The 16,689-nt window shown below is 37.5% G+C and overlaps 1 protein-coding gene across 9 annotated transcripts in view; it reads left to right on the top strand.

Moving 5' to 3' along the window:
- Positions 1–16,689, top strand: part of LOC135115173 (uncharacterized) — a 156,340-nt gene that overhangs the window by 35,761 nt on the left and 103,890 nt on the right. For all 9 annotated transcript variants that reach the window (XR_010275839.1, XM_064031664.1, XM_064031663.1 and 6 more), the window contains 2 exons: positions 1,193–1,421; positions 1,791–2,022. Coding sequence is in view for 8 of the 9 variants with exons in the window: in XM_064031664.1 (XP_063887734.1) it covers positions 1,193–1,421; positions 1,791–2,022 (461 nt within the window). In the remaining variant the exon portion in view is untranslated. The remainder of the gene's footprint in view (positions 1–1,192; positions 1,422–1,790; positions 2,023–16,689) is intronic.

Raw genomic sequence — 16,689 nt, 5'->3', positions numbered from 1 at the left:
CTCTCTCTCTCTCTCTCTCTCTCTGTGCTTATATTCCTATAAAATGTGGTGATTTAATACTATAACTTGTTATTCCAATGCCAGCATAACACTCTAAGGTTAATAGATTTTTTGTTAGGTAGATGTTAGATGTTGCTGCCCTTCATATAGGTTGTCATCCTATATATGTGGTATACCATATATTATCTTTTCTTGAGATCAACCTTTACTCAAGGAAATAGGGTATGAATAACAGATTAAAGGCAGGACAAGGAGACTTAATGCCTCAGTGTAATGAAGTGATTTGAATTGTTTGGAAGTTAATGAAAACAGCTGAGAACAACTACATCATAAAGGTAGCTAGTAAGGCAGAGTTGGATCCAAAAATTTTTTTTTCCAAGAATATAAAATAAAGAATTGAGAATCAGTCAGTCCATTAATTGTAAATGATGGATAGGTAGTTTTGTGGAAGGAATGAGCAAAATTCTAAATGACTTTTAAATTTTTTTCACCCATAAAACATGCAATAGTTGTCAGGAAGCAAATTAGCAATATGAATTAAGGCATTTATTGTACCAAAAATCTCTCCAACTTTTGGCTACCTACTTGCTCACTGTCTAATTTCTTTATTTTCTATGTGAAATAATGAAGGGTGACTTAAATAACTAGCTTTATATTGTCATTTGCCGTCAAAGAGTTAACTGTTTTTTACTAAGTTGAATGATGCACCTGTATGGATATATAATGAGGAAGAAGAGGACTATGTTGGCAGAAGGGAAGAAAGAAAGCAAGGAATGAGCAAAATTCTAAATTACTTTTACAGCTGTTTTCACCCATAAAAACATGTAAGAGATGCCAGTAACACTGTTGTACCAAAAAATCTGTCCAACTTTTGCTTACCTCCTGAACAGTTACTGTATAATTTCATTTTACATCTTTATTACATCAAAATGAGTTTAGATTTTCCTCCAGGATGTAGATAGAAGCTCCTACACTAACACTTTTTTATTCTGTCCTTAGGGAGTGATGATATGTTTTTTGTTTAGTCTTTATATATATTTAGTTTTTTTTCTTTTTCTTCTGCAGTATAAAAAGTGAAATTGTAGTACACTAGATTAATATGGCACTGAACTTCATATTATAGAAACTTGGTTTTGAGAATTTTGTGCTCTTTGTTGAATCCAATTATTTTATGTGTCCCTTTCTGTTTCAGACACTTAGACTTACGACAAGCATACTCATGCTCCCAAGAAGACTTGAAGATCTTGCTGAGACCTAAAAATAGGTGTTATATGGTACATAGATTAGATATGGATGCTGTCTACTGGTTCAGGCCTCCCTTTGACACCATTGCCAGAATGAAGAACTTGAAGTCCCTTCACTTGCGAGGCATTTCCTTAACCTTCAAGCAGCTGCACAGCCTGCTTACTGCTGGCCTGCCAGTGGGTTCATATTTCTTTGCTGTTTGTGGGGTACCCTTTTACTAAATTCTTTGGAATAAAGAGAGTTGTAGTCTCCAGTGTTTGCTTGGAGCATGTTAAATTTATTATTTTGTTTATTTTTATTTTAGTTCACACTTTTATTTGGTGAACCTATGGTTGGAAATGAAATTGTGTATTCGTGTAAAGATTTTCATTGCAGAAGTTTTGTAAAGATTTCCATTGTACTAACTCCATAGATGTTACTGGATTAATTTGGATTCATATGCATATTTGTCTTGGTACTAAAATTGATAACCTTAAAAGAAATTATTAAATAGATATGGATATAGATATAGATGCACATTTTCTGATAGTACTTTTTTCTTCCAGTTGCAGGAGCTGTCAATAGACTGGCCAAAATGTTCCCAACAGCCCATGAACATGATTGAAGAGATGCAGGAAGGACTAAGTCATTTGAAGTTTCTCTGCCTCACTGTGCAATTACTTAATAATGTGGTAAATCAGTTTTTGAGACAATGCCACATTCCCTTCAGGCTGCTTCTCTATTGTTCAAAACTGCACCAGCATTTTCCATTCAGAAATAGATGGGACATAATCTTTAGTGAGTATGATTTGTGATTATTGATTGACTTGTGTACTGACTTAGTTGTGAGGTGGCTATCTCTCTGAGGGTTTTGGAAGGGAAGAGGTTTTGGGTTACTAAGGAATATTGGTAGAATCCTGGATCATACAGTGGAGCCTTGGTTACCAAACGCCTCCCTTTTTGAACAAATCAATTTTCAAACTAAATTTTGAACTCATAATGCTTTGGCTGCCACACCAAAATTCGGTTCTCAAAGATACCTGATTTCAGATACTAAAAGGCATGGCAAAAACTGCTGTTTATTATTAATTTATAGATTCTATAAATATTTCCTTTGTTTGATATATTTGGAGGAGAGAGACAGTGGGTAAGACAGTAATTCAGTCTTTGAAATAAGGTAAATGTGATCCTGTTCAAGAGCCTTGATGTAAAGAAACAGGGTTTGGTTGGGTCAGTAATCCCAAGCCACCTGTGGGTCTCTTGATTACCAACAATGCCATCACTACTTCAGCTGCATTTTCCCAGTAGCTTTTTCCAGCAGCAGGATGTCTAAGTGTTATGATCACATTAATTTTGGCGGTGAGTCGGTTGTGCCTCTCTTTGCCACTCTGTAATGCCTCCCTCACTAGATCATTGAGAAAGAAAATGTCTGCGTGGTCTAAACAATATCTGAAGAGTTCTGTGTCATTCAGTACATCCTTTCTGGATAAATAATTTCTGAGCTGGAGATGTGGAGCAGCTATCTTAGCAGTGGGAGCGACTGTCATAAGCTGGTAAGACCAGGTAGATGAGTGTCCGGGAATGGATTAGTCCATTTACATTGATTTTCATTGTGAAAATAGTTTTGGTTTCCAAACATTTTGGATTTTGAATGACATTCATGAACAAATTAAGTTCAAGAACCGAGGTTCCACTGTGAATGAATTTACCTTGGGCTGGGCAGACATGGGTGCCACTAAGTAACCTAACTGTACTATAGGCCTGAGTACATTGTAGGTACTTAGCTAAAGATGTCTGTGTGTTGGAGTGGAGTAGAAGAGAGTTGGTAAGCAGGTATTGAATGCAGATCTGATCATGATCACAGGTATGTGCCTGTTTATATTAGGCGGCTCCAGTATTTTATGACCCCAGATCATAACTAATTAATGTGTGCCCTGTAATATATTTAAATTTACAGTGTGATATTAGGAATTGCTCATCAGCACATTAGTATAATATTTTGTCAAATATTGTACATTTCCGACATACTCCCACCATCAAGGAAGAATATATATATGTTAATATATATAGGAATCTTTTTTATATAATAGGTTTTATTGGATTGGCCTTTAAGCTGTGCAGTGCTGGTCATTTTAAACATGGTGCCCATGCTGCCAGCTATTTTCCAATTTTTTTATTGTTCTGAAAAATCCTTAATAGTGTAAAGATGGTAGGGAATATTTTTTAACAAGCAGTACTGATTCACTTTAGAAGTGAAGAAGTGTGTGGTATTCCCTGAAGCAAGGCTCCAGGCACAATCCCACATCAAATTCATTACTCAAAAATCACAAGTCATTGTGCTTCTGGAGTGTCTTGTCATGTGGCTACTTACTGTACACATCCACAGGCTTGAGTAAGATTTGAAGTGCATGCAGTGTGTTATTTCTCAAGTTCAGTTAAGAAACAGCTAGAATTTTTTTAAGTTGCAGCTATAAATTCACAGCAGTGGCACTGAGTGTGGGTATATGATACACCATAAATTTCTGGCATTTTCAACAGGGTTAGAAAAACCCTGGTTTAAAGAAAGACCCAACCCACTGTTTTTTATAGGGTTTTATTGTTTTTTTTTGGGAGTTTTATTGTTTTCTAAGGGTGTTTTATTTACTTTGTTTATTTATTCCTTATAATTATATGTAAATTGGTTTAAATAAGCAATTTAAAAGTAATCTAGAGTGAAACAAAAGGTTTGCATTTTTCTTTCATGTAGGAGGGGCACCAGCCAAGAGCAACAAAAATATAATAAGAGAAAAGGCCCACTCTGGTGCTGGTCTCTGAACAGAGTCAAAAGTGGTCATCAAAAATTAAAATTAAAAGTGTTGAAACCTCCCTCTTGAAAGAATTCAAGTCATAGGAAAGAGAAAGCACAGAAGCAGGAAGGGAGTTCCAGAGTTTACCAAAAAAGAGAGATGAATGATTGAGAATTAAAGAGGTGAACAGAATATGGTTGAGAGAGAGAAGAAAGTTTAGTGCAGTAAGGGTGCAGGAGGAGGGGAGGCATGCAGTTACCAAGATCAGAGGAGCAGTTCACATGAAAATAGCATACATTCCTCACTCTTTTTCTCAACCTAAACCTTCCAAACATTGGTTTTGTGTCGAGTTGATAGATGGAGGAATTGAGTTTTTGAGGCAATGAACAATACCAAGTTTGCTGTACTCCAATATATATATATATATATATATATATATATATATATATATATATATATATATATATATATATATATATATATATATATATATATATATATATATATATATATATATAATGTGTGTGTGTGTGAAAGACAAACTTTCCCAGTATCTTTCACAGTGCATGTAAAGTAAACATGACTCCCTTCTTTCCACGTGTCTACCACTAGCCTCTGGGCCAGGATCACAGGTCTGGCAAAGCGTGTCTTCATGGCAGGAGGAGGCAGCAGGCACCTGCCTAAATGATAATTACTCCCAGTGAGGTCTAAAGCACTGGATCAGTGGGTGCTATGAACTTATCATTAAACCCAGCTGTGACATCACTGAACATTTCCCTTTATGTCTCATCACACAAGGGGGCAGTCCCAGCCTGCCTTCTAAAGACAACTCTCTTCCTGCACACAAAACTACAAGCACCTAATAACACACACACTCTTCACTCAAAATTTTTAAATTATCATGGCAACTCCTACACCAGCCTCGGAGTTTGGGGAGTTTTACTTCATCTTGTTACAACTACAGAGTCATTCTTAACCTAAATTTATCTGTGCTGTATACCTCTCACCTAACTCCTCTGACTAAGAAATTCTTTGATTACTTAATTTCCAAAGTCGAGCACATTCTAACTCTCTTCCCTTTTGCAGAGACTTCAATGTTCACCACCAGCTTTGTCTTTCCTCTCCCTTCACTGACCATCCTGGTGAAGTAGACTTCAACTTTGCTATCCCCCATGACTTAGAGCAATTGGTGCAACACCCTATTTGTATTCCTGACTGTTTTGGAGATACGTCCAACATTCTTGACCTTTTCCTGACCTCTAATCCTGCTTATGCTGTTACCCTCTCTTCTCCGTTGGGCTCCTCCGATCACAATCCCATATCTGTATCTTGTCCTGTTGCTCCAATCCCTCCTCAGGATCCCCCTAAGCAAAGGTACCTCTAGCGTTTTGCCTCTGCTAGTTGGGGGTACCTGAGGAGGTATTTTGCTGATTTTCTTTGGAATGACTACTGCATCTGTGTCAGATACCCGTCTTTGTGTGTCAAGTGCATAACAGAGGTGATAGTGTCTGGCATGGAGGCGTACATCCCTCACTTTTTCTTGACCTAAACCTTCCAAACCTTGGTTCAACACAGCTTGTTCTCATGCTATACATGATAAAGAGGTGGGCCACAAAAGGTACTTGTGCCTTCCATCACCAGAATCTCATGCACTTTATATTTCTGCCCAGAACCATGCCAAGTCAACTATTCAACTAGCCAAAATCTTCTTCATTAATAGAAAGTGTCAAAATCTTTCAAGATCTAACTCCCCTCATAACTCCTGGCTTCTAGCCAAAAATATCTCCAATAACTTTGCTTCTTTTTTCCCCCCTTTATTTCAACCAGATGGCACCACTGCTATCACGTATATATCTAAAGTTGAACTCTTCACTCAAACCTTAGCTGAAAACTCTACTTTGGACGATTCTGGGCTTGTTTCTCCCTCTCTTCCACCCCCTGACTACTTCATACTATCTATTAAAATTCTTGGTAATGATGTTTTCCTTGCCCTCTCTGGCCTAAACCCTCGGAAGGCTTATGTACCTGATGGGATCCCTCCTATTGTTCTCCATAACTGTGCCTCTATGCTTGCACCTTGCCTAGTCAAACTCTTTCAGCTCTGTCTGTCAACATCTACCTTTCCTTCTTGCTGGAAGTTTGCCTACATTCAACCTGTTCCTAAAAAGGGTGACCGTTCTAATCCCTCTAACTACCGTCCTATTGCTTTAATTTCCTGCCTATCTAAAGTTTTTGAATCTATCCTCAACAGGAAGATTCTTAAACATCTATCACTTCACAACCTTCTGTCTGATCGCCAGTATGGGTTCCGTCAAGGCCGCTCTACTGGTGATCCTCTGGTTTTCCTTACTGAGTCTTGGTCATCCTCTTTTAGAGATTTTGGTGAAACTTTTGCTGTTACCTTGGACATATCAAAAGCTTTTGATAGAGTCTGGCACAGAGCTTTGATTTCCAAACTACCCTCCTATGGTTTCTATCCTTCTCTCTGTAACTTCATCTCAAGTTTCTTTTCTGAACGTTCTATTGCTGCTGTGGTAGATGGTCACTGTTCTCCTAAATCTATTAACAGTGGTGTTCCTCAGGGTTCTGTCCTGTCACCCACTCTCTTCTTATTATTCATTAATGATCTTCTAAACCAAACTTCTTGTCCTGTCCACTCCTACGGTGATGATACCACCCTCCACTTTTCTACGTCTTTTTATAGACGTCCAACCCTTCAGGAGATAAACATATCACGCAGGGAAGCCACAGAATGCTTGACTTTTGATCTTTCTAAAATTTCTGATTGGGGCAGAGCAAACTTGGTATTGTTCAATGCCTCAAAAACTCAATTCCTCCATCTATCAACTCGACACAACCTTCCAGACAACTATCCTCTCTTCTTCAATGACACTCAACTGTCCCCCTCTTCTACACTGAACATCCTCGGTCTGTCCTTTACTTATAATCTGAACTAGAAACTTCACATCTCATCTCTAGCTAAAACAGCTTCTATGAAGTTAGGTGTTCTGAGACGTCTCCACCAGTTTTTCTCACCCCCCCCAGCTGCTAACTCTGTAGGAGGGCCTTATCCGTCCATGTATGGAGTATGCTTCACATGTCTGAGGGGATTCCACTCATACTGCTCTTCTAGACAGGGTGGAATCAAAAGCTTTTCATCTCATCAACTCCTCTCCTCTAACTGACTGTCTTCAGCCTCTCTCTCACCGCCGCAATGTTGCATATCTAGCTGTCGTCTATCGCTATTTTCATGCTAACTGCTCTTCTGATCTTGCTAACTGCATGCCTCCCCTCCATCTGCGGCCTCGCTGCACAAGACTTTCTTCTTTCTCTCACCCCTATTCTGTCCACCTCTCTAACGCAAGAGTTAACCAGTATTCTCAATCATTCATCACTTTCTCTGGTAAACTCTGGAACTCACTGCCTGCTTCTGTATTTCCACCTTCCTATGACTTGAATTCCTTCAAGAGGGAGGTTTCAAGACACTTATTCATCAATTTTTGACCACTGCTTTGACCATTTTATGGGACTGGCATTTCAGTGGGCATATTTTTTTATTGGATTTTTGTTGCCCTTGGCCAGTGTCCTTCCTACATAAAAAGATAAAAAAAAAAAAAACTCATATAATCATGAATTTTTGCGGTGTATGTTTTGAATTTTTGCAGCGGGCTTCGCTTCAGCTGTGTTCTAGTGATCGCTGGCAACTTATTCATGCCATCACGAGAGCTTCAAATATTATAGCAATGCCCTCACTCAAGTTTTTGTTAAAAGTAGGAGACCTCTGGCAACTCTTCATGACCGGCTGGGTAGAAGCCACCCTGTACATAACAGAAAGCGTGGTAGTGGAGGAGAAAATTAGGGTCGTAAAGGCAGACACTACAAATTTTGGATGTTTACATAAAGCCGGGAATTAGAGAGAGAGAGAAATTTCATGAGTGAAAGAAGGAATCAGTGAGAGGGAATATGTATATGGATGTCAAAAAGAGTGAAGAAATCTGATATGGAAAGGGGGAATGAAGAAGAGCAAGATGCAAAAAAAAGAAGGAGAGAATGAAGAGAGGAATGTAGGAAGGTGAACACTTGTATAGAGAGAGAGAGAGAGAGAGAGAGAGAGAGAGAGAGAGAGAGAGAGAGAGAGAGAGAGAGAGAGAGAGAGAAAGCAACAAATGGAGAGCGAGCACCCTACATCAGACTAGTGGCAGTGCGCGCTGCTGTCCTCTACTCTTCCCCGGAGCCATCGCTATACCCCGACGTGTCTCTGTTTTCTAACGCTTTTGGAAAGCGGGTGAATTTTGAGGGCCTATTATTTCCTCTGTTTATTCATGTATCACTTTGAATTGCTATAATAAATCAAATTGCATTTTTATCATTGATGACATACTATCAGACTTGTATTTTCGGTTCTAAAGATAATGACTATAATATCAAACGTAGTAAGAATGTCAACATTTAAGAATTCACTTTTAAAGGGTTAAACATCTATCACTTCACAACTTTCTATCTGATCGCTAGTATGGGTTCTGTCAAGGCCGCTCTACTGGTGATCTTCTGGCATTCCTTACTGAGTCTTGGTCATCCTCTTCTAGAGATTTTGGTGAAACTTTTGCTGTTGCCTTAGACATATCAAAAGCTTTTGATAGAATCTGGCACAAAGCTTTGATTTCCAAACTACCCTCCTACAGCTTCTATCCTTCTCTCTGTAACTTCATCTCAAGTTTCCTTTCTGACTGTTCTATTCCTGCTGTAGTAGACGGTCACTGTTCTTCTAAATCTATTAACAGTGGAGTTCCACAGGGTTCTGTCATGTCACCCACTCTCTTATTATTCATCAATGACCTTCTAAACCTAACTCCTTGTCCTATCCACTCTTACGCTGATGATACCACCCTGCACTTTTCCACGTCTTTTCATAGATGTCCAACCCTTCAGGAAATAAACATTTCATGCAGGGAAGCCACAGAACGCCTGACTTCTGATCTTTCTAAAATTTCTGATTGGGGCAGAGCAAACTTGGTATTATTCAATGCCTCAAAATTCAATTCCTCCATGTATCAGCTTGATACAACATTCCAGACAACTATCCCCTCTTCTTCAGTGACACTCAACTGTCACCCTCTTCTACACTGAACATCCTCGGTCTGTCCTTTACTTATAATGTGAAGTGGAAACTTCACATCTCATCTCTAGCTAAAACAGCTTCTATTAAGTTAGGCATTCTGAGACATTTCTGCCAGTTTTTCTTACCTCCCCAGCTGCTAACTCTAGAAGGGCCTTATCCATCCATGTATGGAGTATGCTTCACATGTCTTGGGGGGGGGGGGTTCTGCTCATTCCACTCTTCTAGACAGGGTGGAATCAAAAGCTTTTTGTCTCATCAACTCCTCTCCTCTAACTGACTGTCTTCAGCCTCTCTCTCATCATTGCAATGTTGGATCTCTAGCTGTCTTCTTTCGCTATTTTCATGCTAACTGCTTTTCTGATCTTGCTAACTGCATATATACCCTCCTCCTGTGGCCTCGCTGCACAAGACTTTCTTCTTTCTCTCACTTCTATTCTGTCTACCTCTCTAACACAAGAGTTAACCAGTATTCTCAGTCATTCATCCCTTTCTCTGGTAAACTCTGGAACATCCTGTCTACTTATGTATTTCCACCTTCCTATGACTTGAATTCCTTTAAGAGGGAGTTTTTAAGACACATCCTTCAATTTTTGACTACTGCTTTGGACACATTTCTGGGACTAGCATATCAGTAGGCTTTTTTTTTATTGGATTTGTGTTGCCCTTGGCCAGTGTCCCTCCTACATAAGAAAAAAAAGATAGCAAGAGATGCAACATTGTGGTGATCAGAGAGAGGCTGAAGACAGTCAGTTAGAGGAAAGTTGATAAGATGAAAAGCTTTTGATTCCACCCTGTCTAAAAGAGTGGTATGAGTGGAATCCCCATACATGTGAAGGAAACTCCATACATGCAAGGATAAGGGCCCTGTACAGAGTTAGCATCTGGGGGTGAGAAAAGCTGGTGGAGATGACTCAGAATGCCTAACTTCATGGAAGCTGTTTTAGCTAGAGATGAGATGTGAAGTTTCCAATTTAGATTATAAGTAAAGGACAGACCAAGGATGTTCAGTGTAGAAGATATGAAATAATGATAAAAGACAGTGAACTGGACAGAGAAAGTGCTAAGTGGTGATAAATTGATCATGATGGGAGACTTTAACTGTAAGGAGGTGTGTTGGGAAAAGTGGCACATGGAGGGAACAGAATCATCTTGGGGTAATAAATTATTACAGCTGGCAATGGATAATATATTAACTCAATGGATAAAAGGAGATACAAGATTTGGAAAAGATGGAGTAACATCAAGACTAGATCTGTTATTTAGTAAGGAACCAGAAGGAATTGAGAATGTTCACACAGGGTGTCTGTTCGCCAAAAGTGACCACGCTACCATAGAATTCAATATAAATAAGGAAACAGAATCAAAGGAATGAAGAACACCATGCTGGGAGATTAAACTACTGTAAGGCAGACTTTGATAACACGAGGAAGTTTTTTCAAGAGGAGAGATGGGGTAGATTCCATAAAGCTACAGGGGTCCAAGAGAAGTGGGATGAATTTCTTAAAATATATCAAGAAGGTGAAAAAAGTTTGTGCCTAAAAAGCAGACAGTAATAGCTGGTAAAAAAGAGTGGCTTAATAAAAGATGCAAAGCAGCAAGAAGGATGAAAAAGGATACATGGAATAAATGGAGGAAAAGTAAAAGAATTAACCTGTGGAATAATTACAAACAAGCAAGGAATGATTACGTGAAGATTCTGAGGGATGAACAAAGACAGTTTGAAAAAAATACAATAGATAGGTATAAAAATGAGTCGAAACTCTTCTATAGATATGTGAATGGTAAACTAAAAAGAAAAGTGAGTATAGGAAAGCTAATGGTAGATGGTGTGGTTTATGAAGACCCGAAAGAGATGGCAGAAGCGATGAATAAGACCTTTAAGGAAGTTTTTACAAAGGAAAAGGAATTTATAAGGCCATTGTGCACACCTGAAAATGGAAAAATAGAGGAATTTCAAGTAACAAAAGAGGAAGTTGATGAAATCATCAAAATGTTAGAAGTTAGAAAGGCCACAAGACCAGATGGAGTGTCAGGATGGGTAATAAAAGAATGCAGTAACCAGCTTAGTGATAAATTACATACCATCATATGTAACTCTATTAATGATGGAATAGTTCCAGAAATCATCAAAATGTTAGCAGTGAGAAAGGCCACAGGACTGGATGGAGTGTTGAGATGGGTAATAAAAGAATGCAGTAACTAGCTTAGTGATAAATTACATACCATCATATGTAACTCTATTAATGAAGGAATAGTTCTACTGGATTGGAAAAGAGCAAACATTGTACCCATACTTAAAGGCGGAGACACACAAGCCCTACTAAATTATAGACTGGTTTTGCTGATGAGTGTGGTTGCAAAAATATGTGAAAGGATAATAAAGAACAAATGGACCAAGTTTTTGAAAGATAAGGACATTCTCACAACTTGTCAATTTAGCTTTAGAAAAGGGAGATCTTGTGTCACTAATTTATTATGCTATCATTCAAGAGTAATTGATATCATACAGCGGAGAGATGGTTGGGCAGACTGTATTTATCTAGATTTAAGAAAAGCTTTCGATAAAGTGCTGCATAATAGACTGCTGTGGAAGCTGGAAAAGAAAGGTGGTGTAAATGGAAAAATGCTCAAAAGTGCTGCATAATAGACTGCTGTGGAAGCTGGAAAAGATAGGTGGTGTAAATGGAAAAATGCTGAAATGGATGGACGATTTTCTTAAAAACAGAGATGTGAACAGTAATTAGGGACCAGCCATCAGTGTGGAGCCCTTGTGTGTGGAGTGTGGAGCCCTTGGGGTCCCCCAAGGGTCAGTGTTGGCACCAACAATGTTTGTGGTGTATATAAATTATATGGTGGAGAATGTATCCAGCTATGCGAGTCTTTTTGCTGACGATGCAAAACTTACGAGAAGAGTGAAGGGAACAAAAGATTGTGAAGAATTACAAAGAGATATAGACAAGGTGTGGGAGTGGAGCAACAGATGGCAAATGGAATTTAACTCTGGTAAGTGTAATAGGATGGAATTTGGAAAAAGTAACAGAAGGTGTAGCTATAACTATAAGATGGGAAATGAAACAATAAATAAGACAATAAGAGAAAAGATCTGGGAGTGATTTTCTCAGAGAATTTATCATCAGAAAAACATATTAACAAGATAACAACTAGATAAACTAGATAGGGAACATCTCTTTATAATGAACGAAAGAGAAACAAGAGGACATGGAAGAAAACTAAAAGTAACCACCTGCAGAAGAGACATAAAGAAGTTTAGCTTCCCTCGTAGAAGCATAGAGGCATGGAATGAACTGGAAGGGGAAGAGGTGTGTGAAACAAATATTCATGACTTTAAGGAAAAGTTGGATAAAAACAGTTATGAAGACGGGACAGTACGAGCTTAGCTCCTCTCTCATATGTCACAACTAGGTAAATACATACACACGTATGGCGCATGCCTTGAGCAGACATGTTGCGAGAGGGCTCCAGAAGAAATACAGCTTTACTGGATAGAAGTTGGAATAAACACAAACTCCAGGCCTAAGTTGTGGTTACAAAAAGGTATGGAGCTAAGTTGTGGTCACAAAAAGCTATATGTACTGTCCTGCCCTGTAGTCAGAAAAAAAATAAAATAAATGAGAAATGGCAGAGGGTGGTGGTACCCAAGTGAAAGGCGGAACAGCTGATAAGTATGAACAAATGGCCAATGAAGACGAAGACAGAATGGAGAGTTGGTTAAAAGTATTGAATAGTCCAGATATGAAGGATTTCCAAGGTTTTAGACCAGAAGAAACAGAAATACCAAGAATGACTGTGTTTAGAAAGCTTCTGATACTTGGGAAAACTGAGCATGAATTGATGGTTAGGGTAGCTTCTCTAGAAAGAGAAAATTGTGAATTAAGGAAAAGCTGTGGCAGTTATGCAGAGAAAGTTAAGGACTGTGTTAAGAAAGTAAATGTAAATACAGAAAATGTCAACGAAATTAATAAAAGGCAACAGGATTGGACAAAAAAACAGGAAGAGGAGAAGATGAATATCAAAGACATTATGGAAATGCAATTGAAGGAAGAGATGGAAAATTCTATGGTGAAAGTAATCAAGCAAAGGGAGAAGTTAGTTAGGACACAGTAGAAAAAAAAAAGTGTGTAGTAGTGTTTGGTATCAAGGATGAAGTGAAACCTATCAAATATGAAAGAGAGAAATTTGATAAAAAGTCAGTCAAGAAAGTGACAGCACAGTAGAAGAGATTGAAGAAGTGACAAGGATTGGCAAATATGAGGAAGGAGGTAACAGGTCAATCAAAGTTAGATTTAGATCTCAAATTGTGGCTGAAACAGTACTGTCTAGTTCCTGGAAACTGTCAAAAAAAGATGACTTTTAAACAAATATGGATAAAAAAAAAAGTGAAGAGGGAAGAAAGAAGATGAACGATATGTTGAATCAGGCAAAACGAAAAAATGGAGAATGAACCAAGGAAGAGAAAAAGAAATTCTATTGGAAAATAGTAGACACAAAATTAAAAAAGTGGAGAGGAGCTGAAAGAGCTAAAGGTGGCATATACCAATATCAATGGGATATTATCAGCACAAGAAGAGTTAAATGATTTCCTAAGAGAAAATAAGCCTGACATTATGAAAATTACTGAATCTAAATTAAGTGATGAAATTACTACAGTTAATATTGGTGAAGAGAAGTACAACATGTGGTTGAAGAATAGAAAAAAAAGAAACAGGGTGGTGGAGTAATGATCTTGACAAGGAAAGAGATACAAGTGAAAGAATTTATTTATTTATTTATTTATTTTTTGAGAAAGAAATGAGGAAATGATTGAAGTGAAGATAAAACAGATAGGAAATGGTCTAAGGACCTTTGTTGTGGTATATGTCCTGCAAGCTCATGGGATTTAGATGAATATGATACTCTATTGGAAGACACAAGAGATTGTTTGAACAGAATAATGAGAAAGAATGACAGGGTAGTACTGCTAGGAGATTTTAACTGCAAGCAATTTTGTTGGGAGGATTTGACAACCACGGGTTCATTGTTTGTTGTTGAACAACAAATGGAATGAACAAGAGTTCATTCCATTTGTTCACACTTCTCTGAGGAAAACTGTATTTTTTGATATCTCTTCTACCTTTAACTTTTTTCAACTTCTTACTGTGTCCCCTTGTATTCTGTGTATCTAAATTTATAAAACATTCTTTGTCCACATTTTCCATACCATTTATCATTCTATAGATGTTTATTAAATCCCCCCTCTCTCTCTCCATTTTAAGCATTCTTAATCTCTCTTCCAGCATTCTTAATCTCTAATCTTAATTTCCAGCATTCTTAATCTCTCTTCATAGGTCGACTTACTTACTCAATTCCGGAACCATCTTAGCGACTGCTCTTTGTATTCTTTCTGATTTTATAATATTCCTCTTCATATGAGGAGACCACATCACTGCTGCATATTCCAATCTTGGTCTTATCATGGAAATCAACAACTTCTTTTTATCATTCCTTCATCTAAATATGAGAATGCCATTCTTATTTTTTTTTAACAAATTCATCTTCTCTCCAGTAATTTTATCAATGTGTCTGTCCAGAGTCAAATTTTCAGTAACTGTTACTTCCAAATCCATTTCCTCTTTTGATTTCTGTAACTTCACACCATCCATCTCATAATGATATTGTATTCTTTTCTTACTCTTACCAAACTCCATTACTTTACATTTACTTAAATTGAATTCTATTTGCCAAGATTTACTCCATCTATTTATCTTATTTAAATCATCTTGCAGTACCATACAGTCATTTACATTTTCTAACCTTCTCATCAGCTTAGCATCATCTGCAAATAGGTTCATATAACTGTCTATTTCTTCATTTATGTCATTCACATATATTACAAACATTATAATTTCCAACACTGACCCCTGTGGGACACCAGTAGTTACTTTCAGCCAAGATGAAATACTTGTATTACTGTTCTCATCTCTCTATCATCCAGATAATCCTCCATCCACTCCAGCAGTCTTCCTCCAATTTTTCCATAATTTTTTTATCTTCCATAGCAATCTTCAGTGTGGTACTTTGTCAAACACTTTCTTCAAGTCTAAGTAGACACTATCCACCCATCCATCTCCCTCCTGCACAATATCTATTACCCTTGAATAAAAGGACAATAAGTTCATGGATTATGATTTTCCCCTCCTAAATCCAAATTGACAATTTACCAAAACTTTATCTCTTTCCAAGTGTTCCATCCATCTTTCCTTTATTGTTCTTTCGCATAGTTTTCCTACAACACTAGTCAAGGACATTGGTCTATAATTTAGTGGGTTTTCCTCATTTCCTCCTTTGAATATTGGTGTAATATTTGCTCTCTTCCACTCTTTCGGTACTCTTCCCTTTAATAGTGATGTCACCACTAGACTGTGAATATTATAAGTAAGTTGTTCTCTACATTCCTTCAATATCCAATTTGATACTCCATCTGGATCAGTTGCTTCATTTACATCAGGTTCTTCCATCATCTTAAGTATTTCCTCATAACTGACTGGGACTGTACATAGTATATTCCTCACCAACTTATCCCTTCCAGCATTAAACACCCCTTCTACAGTAAATACCGGTCTGAAACTATTGTTCATAACCTTCACCATGTCCTGTGCATCCTCATAGATTTTTCCTTCAACTTTCAATCTTGATACACCTTCCTTCTTCTTCATCTTCCCATTAATATGTCTAAAGAACAGTTTGGGTTCATTTATACACATCTATTATATCACTTTCATAGTTTCTTCTTTCCATTCTTATTAACTCAATGTACTTATTTCTGGCATCATTATATTCCTCCCATCTGGTCTCAATTTTTTTCTTCCATCTATTCCAAGCATTTAGCTTACAATTCCTAGCCTCTTTGCATTTTGTATTGAACCATTCTTTACACTTTCTACATCATGCTCCTCTAGGTACAAATTTCTCCACAGCAGAATTATACATTCTTATAAATTCATCCCATTTTTCCAGAGCATCTTCTGCATCTTCAAAGTCTTTCCAGTTCAGGGCAACAAAGTACTTTCTTAATTTTTCAAAATCAGCTTAACCATATTTAAATCTTTTCACCTTATAATTTTCATCAATGATTACATTTTCATTTTTCAATTTAAATTCCATCAACACATGATCACTTTTACCTAGAGGGCTATCATAGTGTATAGTTTCAATAATTTCCATGTCCTTGGTAAACACTAAATCAAGTCTTGTTGGTTTATCTCTTCCACTAAATCTTGTATCACAATCTACCCATTGAGTCATTAAGTTTCCCACCGCCCAGTTTAACAGTCTATTACTCCATGAGTTTTCACTTCCAGTAGTTGTCAATGTTTCCCAATTTATCTCCTTACAGTTAAAATCACCAACAATAACTATATCACTGCTTTCCATCACTATCTTTTTAAGACCTTTTAACACATCTACCAACATCTCTTCATGTTCTTCTTTTCACCAAGCATTGGTCACAGGTGGCACATACATTCCTGCATAATTCATTATCCTTTGATTTCCACTTTTAAT

This window comes from Scylla paramamosain, chromosome 29, assembly GCF_035594125.1.
Source record: "Scylla paramamosain isolate STU-SP2022 chromosome 29, ASM3559412v1, whole genome shotgun sequence".
Lineage (NCBI taxonomy): Eukaryota > Metazoa > Arthropoda > Malacostraca > Decapoda > Portunidae > Scylla > Scylla paramamosain.
Note: the sequence above shows the minus strand (reverse complement) of the source record. Positions and strands in the feature narration are given on the sequence as shown.